Source organism: Bufo bufo, chromosome 3, assembly GCF_905171765.1.
Source record: "Bufo bufo chromosome 3, aBufBuf1.1, whole genome shotgun sequence".
NCBI classification, from domain to species: domain Eukaryota; kingdom Metazoa; phylum Chordata; class Amphibia; order Anura; family Bufonidae; genus Bufo; species Bufo bufo.
The window spans coordinates 571,698,199-571,720,935 of record NC_053391.1 but is presented as its reverse complement, the minus strand read 5'-3'; the positions used below and the strand labels follow the sequence as shown (position 1 = coordinate 571,720,935).

Below are 22,737 nucleotides of genomic sequence, written 5' to 3'. Positions count from 1 at the left end.
AGACAAAAGTTCTAATAGACCTACCATTAGCATCTGATTAAGATCACCAGAAGACAAGTCTTTTAATTGTCCTACCACCAGTATCCTATCAAGGTTACTGTTAGGCCCCTTGCAGACAAGCAGGTCCGGATGCGTTGCGGATGCGTTCAGTGAAAACTGCGCGATTTCACAAAGTCATTCAATTATGTTTGCGATTGCGATTTACTGCGTTTTGCACACGCGTGATAAAAAACTGAATGTTTACAAACAACATCTCTTAGCAACCATCCCTGAAAATCGCATCCGCACTTGCTTGCGGATGCAATGCGATTTTCACACAGCCCCATTCACTTCTATGGGGCCAGCGTGGCGTGAAAATCGCTGAATATAGAACATGCTGCGATTTACACGCAAAGCAAAAGTGATGCGTGAAAACCACCGCTCATGTACGCAGACCGATTGAAATGCATGGGTCCGGATTCCGTGCGAGCGCAATGCGTGGTGCAGTCTACCCTGCCCATACTGCAAGAAATGACAATGTAAATTGCATAACTCTATGAATGCCATAGTGGTCTCCCAGAATAGAGATGTTCGTCACCCAAAGTTCTAATATGCACTTTGCAAAAAGCTATTGTGACCACACTGGATGAAAACTCACCTGGAGCACTTCAGAGATGCCAAGTAGGAGCTCTCCCGGGCCGCCTGTCTTGCTAATGAGAACAGCTCTACCCTCCTAAGGAGCAGGGTGTTGTCCCTCATACAGCACTGAGCGGCTGCTTCATTTATTGTCAGCTGAGGACCACAGAATATAGAAGACAATCATTATCATTACCGAGGAAAGGAAGGAAACAGCAAGAACGTGAACGGTCTATTTATCAATGGTTTAGGCCTCATGCACACAACCGTTGTTTTGGCCCGCATCCGAGCCGCAGTATTTGCGGCTCGGATGCGGACCCATTCACTTCAACGGGGCCGCAAAAAATGCGGACAGCACTCCGTGATCTGTCCGCATCCGTTGCTCCATTCTGTGTTCCACCCAAAAAATATAACCTGTCCTATTCTTGTACGTTTTGCGGACAAGAATAGGCAGTTATATTAATGGCTGTCCGTGCCGTTCCGCAAATTGCAGAACGCACAGGGACGCCATCTGTGTTTTGCAGATCCGCAATTTGCGGACCGCAAAACACACAACGGTCGTGTGAATGTAGCTTTAATGTTACATACTGTATACGGCAAAAGAGAACTAGATACCCAATAAGAATAATTCTTATATGTATCTATAGCTATATGGACCACACACATAATGACTGGATGGACTACGGTTGCACTATGGTTACTTGTGGCGGATTAACAAGGCGATCCTTTACCTAACCCAAAACTGGAGAGTTAAGATGGAGTCTTACAATATGTCATTTTGATAATGTTCCTGCTAAACGTATTGCTTTATGTATGTTTTTATACATAGTTTTCAAGTCATTAAGCAAAAATACCCAACAATATGCTGTAAACATTGCGACACCCATATGGTCTGAAACGGTCTCATATTAAAAAAAAAAAAAAGATAAAATACTGAAAAACCATGGTAAGCCTTCAGTGTGCTCTAGAAGACCATTGCTCATTTCAAAGCTTCAGAGATGAGCTGGCAGTGCTCTGCTCCTTCCGCCCCCACAATACATTAGTGCACTCACTGCTTGCGTTATCATGATGCACGCATGAAGAGCGGCTGCGCGGAGAGCAGGACAAGGATCAGCTCTACAGCATTTGTTTTGCAGCATTGGAGCGGCTTTCATTGGCATTATTATAGCCGCTTTTTCACAATGTGCATGTTAACAATAGACGACATTTAATAAGTATCATATTAGTAGAATATCCTGTAGATATTATATAGATCAGACGGGTGAGACAATTATCAGTTGTGTATACATTGTCTGGTCTACAAGATTTGTTTTTTCTCTCTTCAACGCAGGTGGGAAAGGAAGTGACAAGTTCTCTAAGCACACATTTAAAGGGGTCGTTCAGGAACCTACCCACAGGCAATGTCATAAAATGACTTCCCCTTTAAATCCACAGCCTCTCCATCACCAGTGCTTCAGTGGTCCTTGCCAGTCTTCAGCACATCCGAATACAGAAGACTGGCATGATAGTGGCTATAGGATATAGGTCAGTGATTGGCTGCAGCAGTCACATGGTTGTATGGTATGGCATGATCACCGTAGGCGCTGGAGCGACAAGGGATTTAAAGGTGTGTAAAGGGCCCTTTACACGGGCCGAGAATCCACCAGCTACGTGATCGTTAACGAGTGTTCATAGGGACGCTCATTAGCGATTATCTGGTGGTGTAAAGGTGCCGCAGAACATAACGGTGGTTCGTTGCATAATATGATCGTTTGTGTAGGCACCTAAATCGTGCTGTGTAAACATGCTCTGCTGCCAGCAAACAATAAGTCTGTATGGAGACGAGCGATGGCATCAGTGATCACTCCTCCCTATACTGTGGAGGAGATCAGTACATGTAAATTAAGGGGTCTCCTCCACTGGCGAGCAGGCACTTGCCGAGAAGGAACGATTCTTTCCAGACAATCACCTGCTGAATTGTCCCGTCTAAAGGGACCTTAAGTATTACATCAGTTATGTCCGGAAAGTTTTTTATTTTTATTTTGTGGAGCTGCATGTATGTGTAGTGCGCTATAGTAGACAGGTCCATTGTCTATAGCCTGATAGCGTAGGATGCAGCATTTTTCTGTCAAGCGGGCCTTATGCTATATTTCTTTTATATATATATATATACTGTATATGTCGCAGGGAAATGATGAAAATGGAGATTTGATAAAATCAAATCCCTAAGGGAGATGATAAATTCACAGAAGATGTTTAAAATAACATTTATACCAAATTGGTACCTCAGTTGGAATTATAAAAGATTGGCTACCTAGAGACGCTCTCCAAATAGCTACTACAACATTTACCGAAACAGTTCCCCGAACTAACCTAAGTCTGCGTGAGACTGCAGGAAAATTATCCTTAGGCCTCATGCACACGACCGTGAAAAAAAAGTCGTTTTGGTGTCCACGGACATGAAAAAAAAGTCGTTTTGGTGTCTGCCTGGCCGTGCGGGACGGATCCGTTTGACGTTGACACAATATGGTGCAATTGCAAACGGATCCGTCCCCCATTGACTTTCAATGTAAAGTCAGGAGTCCCTTTTATACCATCGGATCGGAGTTTTCTCCAATCCGATGGTATATTTTAACTTGAAGCGTCCCCATCACCGTGGGAACGCCTCTATGTTAGAATATACCATCGGATTTGAGTTAGATCGTGAAACTTAGATCCGACAGTATATTCTAACGCGGAGGCGTTCCCATGGTGATGGGGACGCTTCAGGTTAGAATATACTAAATATACTAAAATAACTGTGTACATGACTGCCCCCTGCTGCCTGGCAGGTGCTGCTAGGCAGCAGGGGGCAGACCCCCACCTCCCACCCCCCTGTATTTAACTCATTGGTGGCCAGTGCGGCCCCCCTCCCTCCCCTGTATTTAACACATTGGTGGCCAGTGCGGCCGGCCCCCCTCCCTCTCTTGTATTTAACACATTGGTGGCCAGTGCGGCCGGCCCCCCCCTCCCTCCCTCCCTTGTATTTAACACATTGGTGGCCAGTGCGGCCGGCCCCCCCCCCCCCCCCCCCCTAATTAAAATGACCGACCCCCCATCATTGGTGGCAGCGGAGAGTTCCGATCGGAGTCCCAGTTTAATCGCTGGGGCTCCGATCGGTAACCTTGGCAACCAGGACGCTACTGCGGTCCTGGTTGCCATGGTTACTTAGCAATTTTTAGAAGCATTATACTTACCTGCGAGCTGCGATGTCTGTGACCGGCCGGGCGCTCCTCCTACTGGTAAGTGAAAGGTCTGTGCGGCGCATTGCCTATAGCACAGACCTGTCACTTACCAGTAGGAGGAGTCACAGAAATCGCAGCTCGCAGGTAAGTATAATGCTTCTAAAAATTGCTAAGTAACCATGGCAACCAGGACTGCAGTAGCGTCCTGGTTGCCATGGTTACCGATCAGAGCCTTAGCGATTAAACTGGGACTCCGATCGGAACTCTCCGCTGCCACCAATGATAGGGGGGGAGATTTTAATTAGGAGGGGGAGGGAGGGGGGGGGCCCACTGGCCACCAATAAATGGACAGTAATACAGGGGAGGAAGTGAAAACTCAGCTCTGAAAAAGCTTTTATGCAGACGTCTGTGTGAAAGTAGCCTACGGCCACGGACCACGGACGCGGATGCCAATCTTGTGTGCATCCGTGTTTTTTCACGGACCCATTGACTTGAATGGGTCCGTGAACCGTTCTCCGTGAAAAAAATAGGACAGGTCATATTTTTTTGACGGACAGGAAACACGGATCACGGATGCGGCTGCAAAACGGTGCATTTTCCGATTTTTCCACAGACCCATTGAAAGTCAATGAGTCCGCGAAAAAAAACGGAAAACGGCACAACGGCCACGGATGCACACAACGGTCGTGCGCATGAGGCCTTATTTGGAGGTCAAGAAAATACAATGTTAAACAAAAAGATGTGCCTGTAAAAAAAGTTATGTACTTTGTAACTCGAGATGCCACAAATCAACAACGTGTTTCAATAAAAATGAATGAACATTATTATTTAATAATTACATTCACTAAAGATGTTGAAAATTTCACTAAAAATATCCTTTTTGTTTTTAAAAATAGCCTATTTCTTACAATATTATTTCATATTATTATTATATTATCAAAAATATTAAACTTTTCACTAAAACAGTTAAGGGATTTGATGATCAAATCACTTACTTTCTTTAGGGAACATCATCTTCCGTGAATTGATCATCTCCCTTAGGGATTTGATCAAATCTCCATTTGTCATCATTTACCTGCGACATATACATAACTTTATAGCAGTTTCTCTTGTTAGGTTCATCTCTTAAAAGGATTTTCCAGTTTTATTCAAATAGTGTGTAATCATGTCATACAAGATTATGCAAATATTAATATATACTGTTTACATTCCTATTTTTGCTCTGTTTGCTGCCAGGCAATTAAAACATAAAAATTTTTTGCTTCTAGGGGCCAGGCTAGTCATTGTCTGCCGAGCATGTCCTATAAATATCAATTGCAGTGCTGAGGCTGACATGGTATAAATGACCTTACCTACGCTAACTGACTAAAATCTGTCATCACAGTGTGAATGGCACATTTTGTATTTTGGCTTTCTATTTTAATAAAATCAGATTTGTTTGGTTAATAATTACAGTACAATTTAGTTCACATATGACGCTAGTATTACACATTCAGCCTATTCAGGGCGGCTGTAACCTTCTGTAATTTCATTCTGAGCAGCGCTGGAATAAAAGATCCAATTTTCAATTATTTATAACCAGACCAGGCTTGGAGACCCCAGTATCTGAGGGCTAGGAGGATAACAACATGGGGAGGATGTCTGGATGCATCTTGGACTCCCAGGCGCTGCTGGGAACGATGTTGTCCGAGTAGTACGCCACTTTTACAGACTGACAATAATACGCACAAAACCGAAGATAAAAATAGTTAGTTTTTGGGGTGGAAGGGGTGCATGGGAATACAGTGTATTCAGTACATTATAAACAACACATTTAAAGTGCTTTTATGTTCAGTCGCTTTCCTCTGGTGGAGTAGAGAAGTCAGGGGCAATCCAAGGCATTTTCAGTTGACAAGCGTAAGCGCTTATCAGTTATTATGCCCCCAGCAGCACTAAATACCCGCTCTGACAAAGCGGTGGCGGCAGGGCAGCACCTCCAAGGCGTAGAGCGCCAGTTCGTGCCACATGTCCAGCTTGGACACCCAGTAGTTGTAAGGCACTGAGGGATCATTGAGGACGCTGACAGGGTCTGCTACGTACTCCTTCACCATCTTCAAAAACTTTTCCCTCCCTGTGACACTAGGCCGCGCATCAGGGTGAGGTTGCTGTCGGGGTGTCATGAAAGTGTCCCATGCCTTGGAGAGTGTTGCAATGCCTCTGTTGGAACTGCTGTGTGTACCCCTCGTCTCCCCTCCTCGGTTGCCCAAGTAACTACGTACTCTGCCGCCAGTGTTGTCAGCTGGAAATTTTAGGAGCAATTTTTCCACAAGGACCTTCTGGTATGCACCATTTTGCTAGTCCTCTCCACCACAGAAATGAGAGATGAGAAGTTATCTTTGTAGCGAGGGGTCGAGAAGGGTGAACAACCAGTAATCGGTGTTGGCCAAAATGTGTATAACGCAAGGGTCACGGGAAAGGCAGCCTAACGTAAAGTCAGCCATGTGTGCCAGAGTCCCAACAGACAAAACTTTGCTGTTCTCATCAGGAGGATGACTTTCAATTTTGTAATCCTCAGACTCCTCTTCGGCCCATCAATGCTAAACAGTTGGAATAAACCTGCTATGGGTACTACCGTCTCCTGCTCCTCCTCCTCATCATCATCATTAGTGATGAGCGGCAGGGGCTATATTTGAATTTGCGATATTTCACAAATATTTTGTAGAATATTCGTCATATATTCGCGAATTTCGAGACTTCGAGATTATTTTATTGAATGCGAAAAATTGCCAATGCAAAAATCGCATAATGCGATTTTGTAATGCGAAATACAGGCGTGGGTCACTTTGGCTACATTTTTCAAGCTGGTATAAGTTTATATGCAGATAGAGTCAAGTGCTCCAATATATTTGCGATTGCACTAATCGGCAGTGATTAGAATATTTTTATGTGCAACTTCACATTTTAGCAGGTTTGACTTCAGATTACTGATTGGTGCACTAAGTATTGTTGTGAACTTGACATTGCTTCCTTCTCATTGGCCCACAAGCAAGAAGCAGAGAGGAATCATGTGTTCAGATGGAAAAAATTCTGAATATTCGATATAACGAATATATAGCACTATATTCTAAATATTAGCAAATTTTCAAAGTGGTGCTATTCTTGATAAAAATTTGCTGATTGAGTATTCGCGCTCAACACTAATCATCATCAAATTGGGGTAGGTTTTGAGAAACCGCTGAACCACTAGGTTGAACACGTGGGCAAGGCATGGTATGTGTGTGAGCTTGCCGAGCTCCAAAGCAGCCACCAAGTTACGGCCATTATCAGACACAACCATGCCTGGTTGTAGGTTGAGTGGCGAGAGCCACAGCTTAGTCTGGTACCTTATACCCTGTCACAGCTCTGCGGCGGTGTGCTGTTTGTCACCTAAGCAAATTAGTTTCAGCACGGCCTGTTGCTGCTTCCCCACTGCAGTGCTACACTGCTTCCAGCTACTGACTGATGGCTGACTGGTGCTGCAAGATGAGAATTCAGAGGTGGAAGTGGAGGAGGAGGTGGAGGAGGAGAAGGGGGGGGGGGGGTTGCAGCCACTAATGTAGGTGGTAGAGGAAATCCTGATGGAAGTAGGGCCCGAAATCTTTGGCGTCGGTAACACCTGTGCCATCCCATGGTTCGACTCGCTCCCAGCCTCCACAACGTTCCGGCCTCCACAACATGTAGCATCCCTGGCCAAAAGCACTTGTCCATTTGTCAGTCGTTAAGTGGACCTTCCCAACAACATGCTGGTGTAAGGCGGGGAAGGCACACCAGGAAAAATAGTGGAGGCTGGGGACTGAGTAAGGAGGGACGTCCGCTCCCATTAGGCTGCGGAAAGCCTCAGTGTCCACAAGCCTAAATGGTAACATTTCCACGACCAGCAATTTGGAAAGGTGCGCATTTAGTGCTATGGCCAGTGGGTGGGTGGCTGGGTATTTGCACTTTCGTTCAAAGGCCTGGGGTATGGACATCTGTACACTGCGCTGGATCACAGAAGTGGATGTGCTAGCTGATGGTGCTTGCGAAGGTCCAGGTGCAGGGCGGGAAGCATCCGGGCATGCATATTGGACAGGGGATTGGCCAGCACGTAACACAGGAGAAGAGGAGGCAGTAGTGTGACCCTCAGACACTGATTGTGGACCCAGGCATTCGGCCCACCTATTAGGGTGCTTTGATGCCATGTGGCGGATCATGCTGGTGGTGGTGAGGCTGCTAGTGTTCACGCCCCGGCTCATTTTGGTACGGTGCAGGTTGCAAATGACAATTCTTATATCGTCTGCACTTTCCTCAAAAAAGCGCCAGACTGCAGAACACCTACCCCTTGGCAAGGGAGATTGCGACAAGGGGGTGCTCCGGGGAACAATTGCGGGCCTGTTTGGTGTGGCCTGCCTTCTCCCTGTTGCCACCCCACTGCCTCTTTCTGCCTGTTGCGGTGCTGCGGATCCATCCCTCTCTGTACTCCTGTCCTCGCTCGGCTTGCCAACTTCCCAGGTTGGGTCAGTGATTTCATCGTCCGCCACCTCCTCTTCCACTTCCTCACTTTTGTCATCCTCCTGACTTGTTGACTTAACAAGAACCTCACTTATTGACAACTGTGTCTCATCCTCATCATCAAATTCTTGAGACACTAATTGCGGTTGACTTATTGGCAACTGTGTCTCATCATCATCATCCACCTTGTGAAACACTAATTGCTGTTCCCCACCGTCATCTTCTTCTGACTGTGGATGCTCAAGAGTTTGGGAATCAGTGCACAAGATCTCCTCATGCCCCTCTTCAAGCAGGCTAGGCGAGAGGCCCAAATCAAGGAATGGCACTGAGAAGAGCTCCTCGGAATATCCGAGTGGGAGATCACTTGTTTGCAAAGACTCACCATGGTGGGTGGGAGAAAGGAGGATCAGGGTGAGGATTCTGTTGACCAGACTCTTGGCTACTGAGACTGGACTTTTTGGAAGACAGGGTGGCGCTTAACCGACTGGAAGCATTATCTGCTCCAATCAAACCGACCACCTGGTCGCTCTGGTGTGACTTAAAGAGTGGTGTCCTGCGCTGCCCTGAAAACTGGGACATGAAGCTAGGTATCGTGGATGAGTGTGTTTCCTGTGCTCTGGCAGCAGGCACAGTTTTACCGCGCCCAGGGCCACAGCCTCTGCGTGCACCATCAGCAGCACGGCCACTTCCCTGTCCCTTACTGCTCGCAGTGCGCATATTAAATGGTATATATGCTTGCAAGTATCTCACACGTACAGTAGCGCAGGTTTTGTAAGTGTATGTGCAAATAAATTACACTGAATGTCACAGATATTTAGGATGCGCAAACGTTATACAGGAGATGTAGCGCAGGTAATGTCGCTGTCACCAGCGGTTAAGAAAAAATTACACTGAATGTCACAGATATTTAGGATGCGCAAACGTTATACAGGAGATGTAGCACAGGTAATGTCGCTGTCAGCAGCGGCCAAACAACTGCGCTGAATGTCACAGATATTTAGGATGCGCAAATGTAAGTCAACAGATGTAGCCGTGGTTGCGTCACTGTCAGCAGCAGACAAACAATTGCACACAATTTAGCGCAGGTTACACTAATAATATATATTGCAGCTAGATAAAACAATAGTCCTTAAAAGGACTTTTGGGTCTCTAACACCTTTCAACAGTAAACTCTACTTGAAAAAACAAAACAATTTCTCTCCCTACACTATCTGTCCCTTCTGCTGCAGCTCTCCCTGACTAAGACTGAGCCGAACCACGTGTCTTTGGGTGCTATATAGCACCCAATGACACGTTCCGCCCAGCCAATCACTGTAATGACAGTAACCAACATGGCTAAGGCATTACAGTGAGTGCCAGTACCTCCCTGCACATGCTCAGTTCCATCCTTTAATTGCCACCAACCATATCTAGTTTTAGGCAGTTACTGAGAGAGATGTAGCAAAAAGGGCACGTCTCCTGAGAAAGGGCACAGCCCAACTTGAAATTACTAGGAGCAATTGGAGCAATAAATAGGGGGGAGCTCTGGGTCTGAGGTACAAAAATGGTTCTAGCTTTGTTAGAAAGAAATTGTCATGTACTATATCATTTCTGATTTTCATTTTTTACACCAATCATGGCATAACCTCTTAAAAAACGGTAATTAACATTTTGATAAGGTGGGTACCATTACTGCCTTGCTAAATAAGCCAACATTGGCGCCAATTAGACCAATATCTGCACTGAAATCTGTTATACATGGGTTTGCTCATATGTTTCCCTCATTTTAGACTTTACTCAATTCTGGTAATAAGATTGTCTGCTTATGTAAAATGGTCTAAGTATATGTTTGCCTGTGTAAGAACCTGATGTCCACCTGATATCAGGGCTTATCAGAAACATCAGGGTTGTATGAGTACATTCTTTTGCAGTTAAATTAATCTTTCATCCGTAAAAATTAAAGAGGTTTTCTGAGAGTTGTTTTTAATGATGACCTATCCTCTGAATAGGTCATCAATATCTAATTGGTGGGGTCCGACACCTGGGACCCCTGCCGATCAGCTGTTTGAGAAGGCAACCTTCTCTAGTTTTGCCTAGGCCATGTGATGTCACGTTAATAAGTCACATGGCCTAGTTGCAGCTCAGCCCCGTTGAAGTGAATGGGCCTGAGCTGCAATACCTATTATAGCCACTATACAATGTATGACGCTGTGCTTGGTGATCAGAGAGAAGGCTGCTGACCGGTGGGGGGCCCGGATGTCAGACCCCAAAGATCAGTAAAAAAAACTCTCAGATAACCCCTTTAAAACCAAAATCAAATGAAACTGCTGACCTCATGTAGAGTGAGTCTTTTTCCTTCACGTCTCTTAGAATCGCTCCTTCCATAGATAGCACTATGTCTTCGAATCTCCCTTTCTTTCCTAGGCCCTCCATCAGGTATCTGAAAGATATGGCCTAGCGATCGTCCCAATTTTTTGTTTATTTTCAGCATGGATCGCGCCTCAGCGATATCCCCCCGAGGCAAGCCTTTCATTAGCCTCTCAACACTGTCCGATATCACCTGTACCAGCTCAGGGTCCAGTCTTTCACCTGCTGTTGCATACTGTGCTCCTCTACCATCTTCATCATCGTCAACATCTTCATCATCTCCTTCATTTAGTTCTGGAGACACCTGAACTGTCCAAGGCCTATTGTCTAGTTGTGATGGAGATCTTTTTCCAAGCTGTTCTTGTTGTTCTGGAAGAACAAAGCCACTAATTCCTTTGCTCAAAGTTTCCATGTTACTAATATGACCATTACATGGTCGAGCTACTCTTCCCATTGTTTCTGATATTTTAAACAATGGTATACTGGCACTCAGAGGAACACTGTTCAATGGTGGCTGGTTAAACAGTCCAGGATTAGTAGCCCAATCTCGTAAGGCCTTCTGTAGCCGTCTGACATGCAATGGCTTTGTAGCCATGCCAACCAAGGACATAATTTCCAAGAATTCATCTTCTCCAGCCTCGCATAACTGCTGAACATCATCACCTCCCTGCTGGATAAAGGTATCATAGTAGCCTAATAAGTTGGCTCTCTGGAGAACACGGTACAGCTGCAGCTCACCCAGGGTACGTGGGAGTGAAGTTGTTTCTGCAATGATCCTACAGGTCAAAACACAATTAAAGAACATGTATAAACAGGAAATAATGACAGACGGCAAAAAAAAAGCAGAAGTTCCAAATAATACAATACAATAAATCTGGTATAGTCATTATTTTTCCTATGTAAAGTCTTCTTCAAGTATATCACTTTCATATGACATAATGTTACAGTAATAATGTTAATCATTGACTTATTTCTAAAATCTTCCGATCCCAGTTGCTACTTGGAAACCATCAGCAGGCAGCTGTACAGTATAAATAAGCTGAAACATTACTTAAAACAGCAAAAAAAATGCTAGATTTCACATCTGCTGACCATATGGCCCAATCGAATCAAATATGGAGTCTCACTTTGAATAGAATTATGAGAACACTTTTCAAATAGCATGAGATGGATCAAAACAAATAGGATGGTGTCAGTCAGGTCTAGAGGAGTAAAAACACAATAAATGCTCCATCTCATTCATGGTTTGCCACAGATGCCCCTGTACTGGCAGATTTAGCACATTGCTGCATGCATGGCATCTACCTCTCAGCTATAGGAGAGATCATGTGTTCAATAGCAAGACCTCATTGTGTTAGGCCACTTTCACACTTGCCTTGTTTTATGGTATTGAGATCAAGCAGAGGAAAAAAACGTTTAGTCCTCATGCATTCTGAATGGAAAGAGATCCGTTCAGGATGCATCAGGATGTCTTCTATTCCGGCTGCAAGCTGCGGTTTTTGTGTCCGGTCATAAATACGGAAAAAAAGGAGTCCGGCACTAAAAACAATGTAAGTCAATGGTGACGGATCCATTTTTTTAGGAGCCAAAAAAAATCAATGTATTTGATTTCACACAACCGCAACCTAACAGAACGGACACGTCCTGATGTGTAAACTCAAAACAGTTCTGTTTAATTCTGGTATCGAGATCCTCTGCCGGATCTCAATGCCGGAATTAACAACGTAAGTGTGAAAGTAGCCTTAAAAGGGTTATTAAGGACTACAAAATGATGACCTGTCTTTGAGAGTATGTTCACACAGCAGATCCAAACAAGCAAATCCACAGCACTACCAAACTGGATAGGGGTTTTAAGAAATCTCAACCACGTGCTGCGATAAAAATGGCAGTGTAAACTGACAGTGAGTGTGGATTTTAGATCTGCATCATGGCAATTTATGTTGGGGATATCCTCTACGGATTTCATCCCTTGCAATGCTGAACATCACGTGTAGCTGATCCTTAAGGGGTGGTACCAAGTTTAAAAAATGTAACCCCCTACCCTCTATCTGCTTATGTTCACCTCCATGATCCTCCACCCTGCCATTCCAATACTGCCCCGGTCCCTGCTGCACACAAACTACTTCCTTCTACTGTCCCAGCACAGCAGGAAATGGCCAATCACTGACTGAGGCAGGTCATCACTGCAGCTTGTGATTGGCTAACTGGCTTTCACATCCATTTCCTGCCATGTCTGGACTGGAGAAGGAAGTGGGGTGCAGTGGGAACTTAGTCAGAATTATCCAGCAGGCGGTGGGTGAGGTGAGTATAAGCTTTGTTTTTTTTTACAGCATTTGCAGCTAAATGCAAACCTTTTTCCCCACTAGAATGGCCTTTTTAGTATGGAGATGTGTCTGGTAAACAATGGGGGGTCGATGTGCTCTCTGGAGGGCAACAGCCTTCCATCAGATGACCAAATTGGACTCCCCCCTTCTGAAATTGATGACCTATCCTAAAAAATAGGCCATCAGTTTTGTACTCCAGGATGACACATTTATTAGGATCATTCTTGATTTTTACTAGGCTTTCCGTTATTAATGATGGTAAGAATAGCGCAGCACTATTCTTGACTTTAAAAATAGCGGAGCCCTCACAATGCCAACTAAAGTCAATGGGGTCCATTGCAATTTGCAAGCATTTTCAAAAATTTATCTACCATAGCTACCATGGCTCAGTTATCCGGAGCCTACGTGACATCACATGGGACAGTGACCTGTCATTTCCACCTGCTGAACTGGTACATTAGACTGTTGTACAGTTAGACCATAAAGAGTGAATGACAGGTTTGATGGCGGTGCGGTTACAATATACAGTAGGTGGATTTACACACATTGGCTCCTTTGTAGCGTGCGTTATTATATTATTATATTTCATTTCTATCTGGTACATACTTGCAACTGCTGGGAAGGGTTAAAGGGGTTTTCAGAGAATTTGATACTGATGACCTATCCTCAGAATAGGTCATCGGTATCTGATTGGTGTGGCTGTCCGACACCCGGGACTCCCACCGATCAGCTGTTTGAAAAGGCACTGGTGTTCCTGTGAGCACCATGGATTTCTTCATGCTCACCAAGCACAGCGTGGCACTCACAGGAGTGCTGGTGCCTTCTCAAACAGCAGATTGGCGGGGGTCCTGGGTGTCGGACCCCACCGATCAGATATTAATGACCTATCCTGAGGATCGGTCATTAGTATCAAATTCTCGGAACAACCCTTGAAACTGGAAAAATGAGAGGCATGTTTTTTGTTTTTTTTTAAGAATGTGTTTCTTTTGAGTGATTTTGTCTAAGGTGCCATTATATTGTTGTGTACAGGCACTTGAGAAGACGTACCTTTTAGTGAATATTAATAAAGCTATTAACTCCCACATGCTGGGCTCAGTTTATACCTCTGGAGTCAGTGCTTTAATTAACATTTTATGTGCATGATCACTCAGATGGAAAATAATGCAAGCCTGCTAATATACTCCGTAAAATAATAGATAGGTATCCAGAAGTTACTGCACTACACGTATGTGCGTACACCGTTCTAATAAGCTGTGATTACATTGTGATACCTTAATCACCACCTAAGTACCAACAACCCTATTTTACAGTAAGACTAGCGTAATACTTGAGGCAGGGAACTCGGCAGGCTTTCCTGTGGAGAACAGTCTAACAGAGTTCTCCAGATCCAGCATTGCCAGATACTACCACCTTCGTGCCAGACCCCATTGCCTATAATGGAGTCTGGCAGAGATCTGTCCGCTACCCGACAAATATGCAGAGAATCGCCTGGACCAAAACTGCTGCACGCAATGTGTTTTGGCCAGCCGATTCCTGGCATGGTCAGCAGAACCTGCCGGACGGAACACTTGGCTGCAGGTTATGAAAGAAGCCTGATTGTGATCCATAAGCCACAGGTTGGAGCCCACTGTATGAATTAAGTAGAAAAACTCAGTAATTGGGAATAAAGCCTTTTAGCATAAAATATCAGCAATCATGGGAAAGCAAAGACACATAAAAGATCTAAACTTTGATTTAGTGAATTTAGAACGCCAAAGAAAAAACTTGAATATCGTATCTAAAAGATTGTAAAGAGAGGCAAGCACAAGGGGAGTGGATGAAATGGTAGCCTAAGGGTCCATTCACACGTCCGTATGTGTTTTGTGGATCCACAAATTGCGGATCCGCAAATTGCGGACACTGGCAATGTGCCTTCCGCATTTTGCGGACCGCACATCGCTGCCACTCTCATAGAAAATGCCTTTTCTTGTCCGCAATTGCGGACAAGAAAAGGACATGTTCTATTTTTTTGCAGGAACGGAAGTGCGGATCCGCAAATGTGGATGCGGACAGCACATTCTGGCCCCATTGAAAATGAATGGGTCCGCACCTGTTCCGCAAAATTGCGGAACGGATGCGGACCCATTTTGAGGACGTGTGAATGGACCCTAAAGGTTCATGCACAGTCAACTCCCCATGTCCTGATAATCAAGAAGGAAAAGGGGCTGAACAAGGAAGCAGGAAAAGCAAAGGGGCACAGCGTGACGTGGCTCGCATTCGGTGCAATTTCTGCTAATTTTCATATAGATTACATTTACTCAGGGGCAGACTGGGAACTTAAAGTAGTACTGGAAAAAAAAAAAAGTAGTCCGATGTTGTAGGTGGGTCCAAATTGACAGAAGACAGGACAACAGAAGTAGGCGGGGGCAGCAATACTGTAGTGCAGAACAAAATACCGCCCCTGCAGAACCAAATACCACAATGCAGCACAAAATACTGCCCCAGCAGAACCAGATACTACAGTGCAGCACAAAATACTGCCACCCATGCCACAGTATGAAGCTCTATCATCGCTCCTACATTAATTAATGCTGAGAGCATCAGATCTTTATGTACATAGCAGGCAGCTGTCAGAAGGGCTTGGGCAGCCCTCTGGGCATCGGCTCACCGGGAAATTTCCCTGTAGGGACTGAGGTATCATTACATTCAGCTGAGCTAGCCCTACAAGGCATTGTGCCTGGTTTACCAGTAATTTCTTGGTGACAGGTTCTTTTAAAATAAAGTATTACAAATCTGCTAGATAGCAGTGCCCTAATATAACACAATTAGTAGCAAGGCCATTTTAATAACATGAAGGACTGCATGGAAATTTAAAATTCAACTTTGTGCCCTATAATCATATCCGTAAACAGCTATCTCTACTGTCACTGGGATGATACCGCAGGCGATTTGCGTGGAGGAACAGTTCCTTCCCGGCAAGTGCTTGCTCGTCTGTGAAGGAGACCGCTGTATTTACATGCAGCAATCTCCTCAATAGTATGGGGATAATCCATCGCTAATGGCCCATACTGAATCATTGTTTGCCAGCAGCAGAGCGTGTTTAGACAGCAATCCAGCAGTGCGCTGCAGCGGTGGTCATAACCCATGAAAACGAGCAGGGTATAATATGATGGAAAAATGAATCCAGCCAGCAAAGCAGGCAATATGGACAATCACAATACATTAGTAAGTGCCTTGTATTAACTTTCTCTACATGATAAATGCAATTTGCTGAAGTGAGAGGACTCTTTTAAGATCTCTGCTTGTTCTAAGCTCATTAGCTAGGTGGACTGTCTTATCAGTGGCTGACAGATATTTGTGCATACACAATTATACACGGAAGGCTGGCAATCACTAAGAGCAGACCCGTGTCTACTGAGCTCAGAAAGAGCGGAGATGTTCATGCATAAATTACACGTTTTGCTCAGCTGCTCCTGCAGATTGAACTGCATTTCCATGTGAAAGTTTCCCTTTAAGGGGTTAAATTAAAATTTTGGAACAAGAGACTAAAAGTAGTCAATGCTAGCACCCAGATTCTTTATAGGTGCATATGTTTGGTAGATTCTAAGTCACTCACCTACAACAATGGAGACATAATGACAGTGAATAATACTTCTGTAAAGCTGAGTGAATAACCCATTGTTCATCTGAAGAACTGGGAGCACAGACCATAGAGCGTCAGAATCCACCCACATGTTTATTCATGGAATTGCAGAGGTGGAGTGGGATAGACTGGGCGTTGTACTAGTGAAAACCCACAGTAATTGTTTGATGTGCCGCAGAAAGTTTCATATTCATGGGAAAGTTATGTACTGCAAAATGATAGGAGTTTTCGAATAGTGAATTCCACATTCTACACACCTTTGAAAGGGATCAGATAAGGACATCAATATCAATTAATATAAAACTGAATCTCCGGCTTGATCCCAAGATAATTGTTCTGGGAGGCCCAGACAGTTTATGTTGTAAAAGGGTTGTCCAGGATTTTTATACTGATGGTTCATCCTTAGAAAAAGCCAGCAATATCAGATCATCCCAGGTCTGACCCGACACCACTCACCCCCGCTAATCAGCTATTTCCCTGCAGCTCTGGCTCTGGAAGACAGCACTGGAACTCAACAGCTTGGTCCATTGTGAAGTGGACTGAGCTGGTAACTGCCCTGCTGCTTCCACTAAAGTAAATGCAATTACCAGATCCACTGCACGATGGACAGAGCTGTGTAGTCCTGGCGAAAGTCCAACACCAGGTGTTCCGAAACCGGGGACCCCCACCAATCAGCTGTTTGAGAAGGCACCAGCGTTCCTGTGAGCGCCGCGGCCTTCTCACAGCTTACCCTAGGCCTGTGACAACACATTCATCGGCCTCCATTGAAGAGAATAGGGCTCAACACGATACCAAGCACAGCCGTTATACAATATACGACGCTGTGCTTGGTAAGCTGCTCACAGGAGCACCGATGCATCCTCAAACATCTGATCGGCAGGGTTCCTAGGTCCTCATGATAGTTCATTAGTATTAACATCTCAGAAAACCCTTTTAGTTCTCCAATATTTCATCTTAAGAGCATCCAATGTCACTGAGAACATCGAGACAACTTTGAGTTTAGCTGATTAAATCCACAGAACTGATTTTGCCATTGGGTAATCCAGTGCTTGGATATATATGTGGTACAGCTGGTCCTGTACTGGCATACATTTTGAAGAGAAACAAAATATGTCTGCCAACATAGCAGGGCACTTAACCAAATGTAGTGTCGTGTATGACTTTTACTTGCCAACATTAGTAAAACTATTTCCAAGGACACTTTTCTGCTGGGAAGAAGCATCTGTGCATGTTCCATCTCACACCACCAGCCTAATGCAATACTTCTACAAGAGTGGCACTAGCGACCCTCGGTCGTTAGAAGTATCAGATCACAAAAAGGATGAAAGAACTAGAAAAAAACTGCTAAGCATATCATGTTTTTTACAGCAAATTAGTCAAACCCATTAATGGAATATGTTGTCCTACAGACCAAGTACACCCAGTCTATTAGGCCTCATGCACACGGCCGTTGGGCGGCCGTGGCCGTATTGCGGCACGCAAACGGCAGGTCGGCAATCCACGGCCGCTGGCTGTGTGCACCACGCATCACAGATGCGGAACCATTCACTTGAATGGGTCCTCAATTCCGGAGGTGCGGAACGGAGTCACGGAACGGAACACCAGAAGCACTACGGAGTGCTTCCATGGTGTTTCTTTCCGTTGTTCCGCACCGCAAATAAATATGACATGTCATATTTTTTTGCCATGTGGACAGACCACAGACCCATTCAAGTTGAATGGGTCCGGCCCGCTGCACGGATGTATTGGTCATCAATAGACCATATGGTCCTCCTGACCACCGACTACCCATGTTCTATGCCAATGCATCTCAAACTATGAGGAAAACTTCACTGTTGTTGGGATGTCCCCAATTTTTGGTGAGGTGCAGCTGGTAAGGAAGCTTTGACACAGACAGAGATTATATGCTGCACAAGCCACTTTTTGGCCGCATCAATCTCTGGTCTAGCAAAATAAATGACTTCTGTTGTGCTGATTTTAATGTTCTAAATTTCAGGCTAAATCATGTTAATTTTTAAAAATGTTGGCCTGGCCTGCCTCCACTAGTAGGGCCTAAGCATCTAATTGTTGGGGCTGGTGAAGGGAGCCCCAGTAGAAAAAAAAATTGAGAAGCTCCATACAAATAAGAACACCATCATAGATTTATTACAAAAAAACGATATGAACCTTTCAAGACCTAACCAATAGTCTTGGCCATATCGCAATTGTTTTTTCAGAAGTTTTATAAAGTGACCTGATTATGGAAAGGATCATAATACAATTCTATTACTCTATGTAGAGGTTAAGGCTATTTTTAACCAGCCGTAATACAGGCACACATTAGCACCCACCTACCTGCAATACCTGAATCTCTCTTAGTTCTTCTAGGACTAAGGATTTCGATCCTAGTTGAACTGTTGGAGATCTTGCGACTGTATGATCTATATGGTATGATCCTTGGGAAAATGACCACTGGCTTCTATTCCTCAATCGTTTTCACAACATGACCTTCACATGTTGTGAAACATGGTACTTCAGAGTATAATACCGTATATCACATGATAGTATTTGTGCCATATTTAGCGTTTCATGTCGAGACTGCCCAGCAATTAAACAAAGCGAAGAGTGGTGCAACCTGCAGCAACAAAGCATATTGCTAAAGGAAAACCTTTTTTTCTAAAACTGGAGCATGGGACAGTTGAAAATTGTGCAAGATATCAACGCGGCAGGTTTCCTGCAAGATTTTCTCATAATCTATAGTCGGTAGACCATGTACCATATACCATTATTATCATTGTAGTGTGCAAATTGTACTTCTTGTGATCCTCCTGTTCTGCATGGTCTGATGCCTCATTTTGGGATATATCTGAGACAGATCCAGGTGCGGAGAAGCTGGTTTATCAGCTACAACATTCTATGCATGGGCATGTGGCAGAAAATAAAGCCCTGTCAAGTTTTTATAAAATACAAAAAATGCAATAAACTCCTATACAGCTTGGCAGGGCTCCCCAAGTCCATCCCATACAAAGAAGCTAGAGGCCATTATTATTAGTCTTTTTTTTCCCCTGCTACAGGGGTTGTGCAGGATTAGGGCTCATGCACACGAACGCTTCCATTCCTTTTTTTTACAGGTCCGTATGTGGAACCATTCACTTCAATGAGGCTTGAAAGAAAAAACGGAAATTGCTCTGTGTGCATTCTGTGTCCGTATTTCCGTTCCGCAAAACAAAATGGAACATGTCCTATTCTTGTCCGTTTTGCAGGGGAGGACAGACCTTGTTACAATGGATCTTCAAAAAAAAAAACAGATGCAACATGGACGTCACATGGATTTTTTTGGGGATCCGTGTTTTGCGGACCGCAAGATACATACAGTCGTGTACGTGAGCCCTTAGTAAAAGATGGCTGATTTTTTTTCTCCAAACAGCTCCACACCTGACCAAGCCTCATGTATGAGAATGCAGCACCTTTGCACCTCTTATACATAGAAACATTAAATCCCAATATATTAGTAGCATCTTATGCAATTGGTCTTGACAGCCTTAAAGGGGTTGTGTCACAAAGCATATTACATATTACACTTTGGTAATTTCATGTAATTAAAAATTTTGTCACTGAGCTATTCAATAAAACATATCTGTATAGCGCCACCTGCTGTTTGTTCTTTTCCTTATTTGTTTGTCCATCTCACTGAGCTGGTCAAAGCGTTCTTAGTTTAAATCTTCAACTGTCACCAGCTTTGTTAGAAGCTGTGGTAGTTACAGGGAGAGAGATGCAGAAGAAAGGACACACCCCTCGAGCTGCCAGGCTGAAGATAATCTAGCAGAGCAATTTTAGTAAGGGCTCATTCAGAAGGCCGTATGCTGTCCGCAAAAATGCGGATCTGTTTTTTTGCGGATTAGATGCTGTCCCATTCACTTCTATGGGGCCCTTTTCTTCCATTGCACGGCTCAGCAAAAAAATTAAACATGTCCTATACTTGTCAGTTAAATTCAGGACATGGCCCTATTGAAGTCTAGGCATCAGCAAAAAAACGGAATGCAATCTGTTTTTTTGCGGACATGCTGAACTGTCCGCAAAAAAATGGATCCGCATTTTTGCGGCCGTCTGAATGAGCCCTAATGAATAGGGAGATCTCTGGATCCATGATTTATATCAATCAACTTTTATTGCTTTGAAAGACCAGTTCTTGTACATTTTCTGACTGAATGGATAAAATCAATTCTCCTTAAGTATTGCACTGAATGAAGGTGACTACAGTAGTTCACAAGTAGCAGACTTAGTACTGGGCTAATGTTTTAGGAATGGACAGTATCTTATAAGGCCACCAAGGCTTACTTTGGAATCTCTTCTACATTACTATATTCAGAATGCAACTGATTTAGAACTGATCAGAACTATGGTTCTGTGATCCCTGCCTCGATGGAGACATTTTACCAAGTGAACTTCACATTGAGGTCTTACATAATGGCATCTGGGCAACCACACTGGCATAAGGTCGGGCCCACTTCCCTTAGACCAGTTTCACACAGGCATGTTAGGTCCAGGAAGCACACTCCATGCAATGGTCCAAACGCTTCTCGTCTGACGGAACTCACAGCATCATAATGATTTATAATACTGTGAGGTCCTGCCTACTGTGCTGTACTCACATAATGCCATGACTACAGTTCAGAAGACCTGTGGTCAGGCAGTTTCATAAAACATGATGATGCTGTGAGTTCAGGTAAGAGGAGCAGCGTTCGGTCCAGGAAATGCGACCATCACATGGAGTGTGTTTCCCGAACCGAACACGCTCATGTAAAACTGGCCTTCGTCAAATTTAATACATACAAGACCTGCACATGCATTAAAGCGTCACACTCCATGGGCGTGTGCATAGCATTAATCAACCACAATAAACCATTATTTAGGACACCTTCTGAAAACGTTAACACTTTTCCATTTGATGTTCGATGCTCGATACACTACGTATATATATATATTGCAAACTAACAACAGCAACAGCCTTAAGTAGTGCTCCAATTCTTTTCAATGGCAGAGTGCACCTCAGAATCTACAATTTACTGCACTCCTCACCGCACAAGTGCCTTACATGTGAAAAGACCAATTATTGTTTTCATCAGAGCCCTCAGCCGGAGAGGTAGTAGCCCGCCATCAACGGTGAAGAAGCAAATTATGGCATTCAGAATCATCAGACATCCATGTCTGGAAAATAGACTCTTTTAGGGTTAAAAGTATGGACCTTCGTATCTTTAATATGTTACTCATTGAGCCCTACAACCTATGCCAGAGCAATACCAGCTTGGTGGCAATTTTGTTTTCTGCAACTTAAGGAAAGAACGTAGACAAAAAGTGCTTGCCATCATTTAGTGGGGAATGTCAGAGTGTTTCCTGTGAACCTGTCGCCATACTATATACATGATAGCCAGCAAAGCGAATCTTCCGGGTCTACCAGACAGTAAATGCACATCTGCTCACTTTGCTAACTTACTTGCCTTGCTTTGGTTGCCCGCTTCAGGTCATCTGATCTTCCAGCCCTCTCCGCCATTTCGGAGTTTGATATATTCTAGGCACAGTGTCCCCAAAATTGTCTAGCAGAAACTTTCAGCTGAGGATAGTAATAAAATAGGACAGTTGTGGTTTAGTAGTTTCCTGCGCCTTCTTCGGTCTATACACGTTTCTTCATCACATCCTTTGCCATCATCTATCACCCTTCTTCTTCTAGCGTTGGGGTCTCTGCTGTCTCTCTACCAGTATCCAGTGTCTAGCATCTGTCTGCTGATTTTCTCTGGGCTCCTCTTGCCTAAGGTCTGCAAGCTCTCTCTCTCTCTCTCTCTCTCTGCTGTTTTCCACCCACATACATATTGCAATAAGCCTCTTCTCTGTATGTCAGGGTTTGTGTAGGAGGACTGGGGGAAGGGCCGAATCAAAAGCTTCTATAATAGCAAAGCATGTCTGACCATGATATCTGCACATCCAGCCTGTCTTCTGACAAAATTAAATTAATCATTTACTTCACTGTTACTCTTAATTTGCTGTCAATGAATGTAATGTGTCAGAGACGTTTTGCGCTGATGTACAGTTCATTGTTACACCGTGACAAGACATTCAGCATAATTGTATCCTTCACCTATCCTAG

At 44.2% G+C, this 22,737-nt stretch overlaps 1 protein-coding gene across 3 annotated transcripts in view; it reads right to left on the bottom strand.

The window, feature by feature from the left end:
• Positions 1-22,410, bottom strand: part of NAB2 (NGFI-A binding protein 2) — a 34,880-nt gene extending 12,470 nt beyond the window's left edge. For 2 of the 3 annotated variants that reach the window (XM_040425713.1, XM_040425714.1), the window contains exons 1-3: positions 22,094-22,410; positions 10,636-11,446; positions 638-771 (exon numbers count right to left, since the gene is read on the bottom strand). In XM_040425713.1, coding sequence (XP_040281647.1) covers positions 638-771; positions 10,636-11,446; positions 22,094-22,146 — 998 coding nt within the window. In that variant the 5' untranslated portion in view covers positions 22,147-22,410. Of the gene's footprint in view, positions 1-637; positions 772-10,635; positions 11,447-22,089 lie in introns of all 3 variants that reach the window. The other variant, XM_040425715.1, reaches the window with a different exon arrangement.
• Positions 22,411-22,737: the final 327 nt, after the last annotated feature.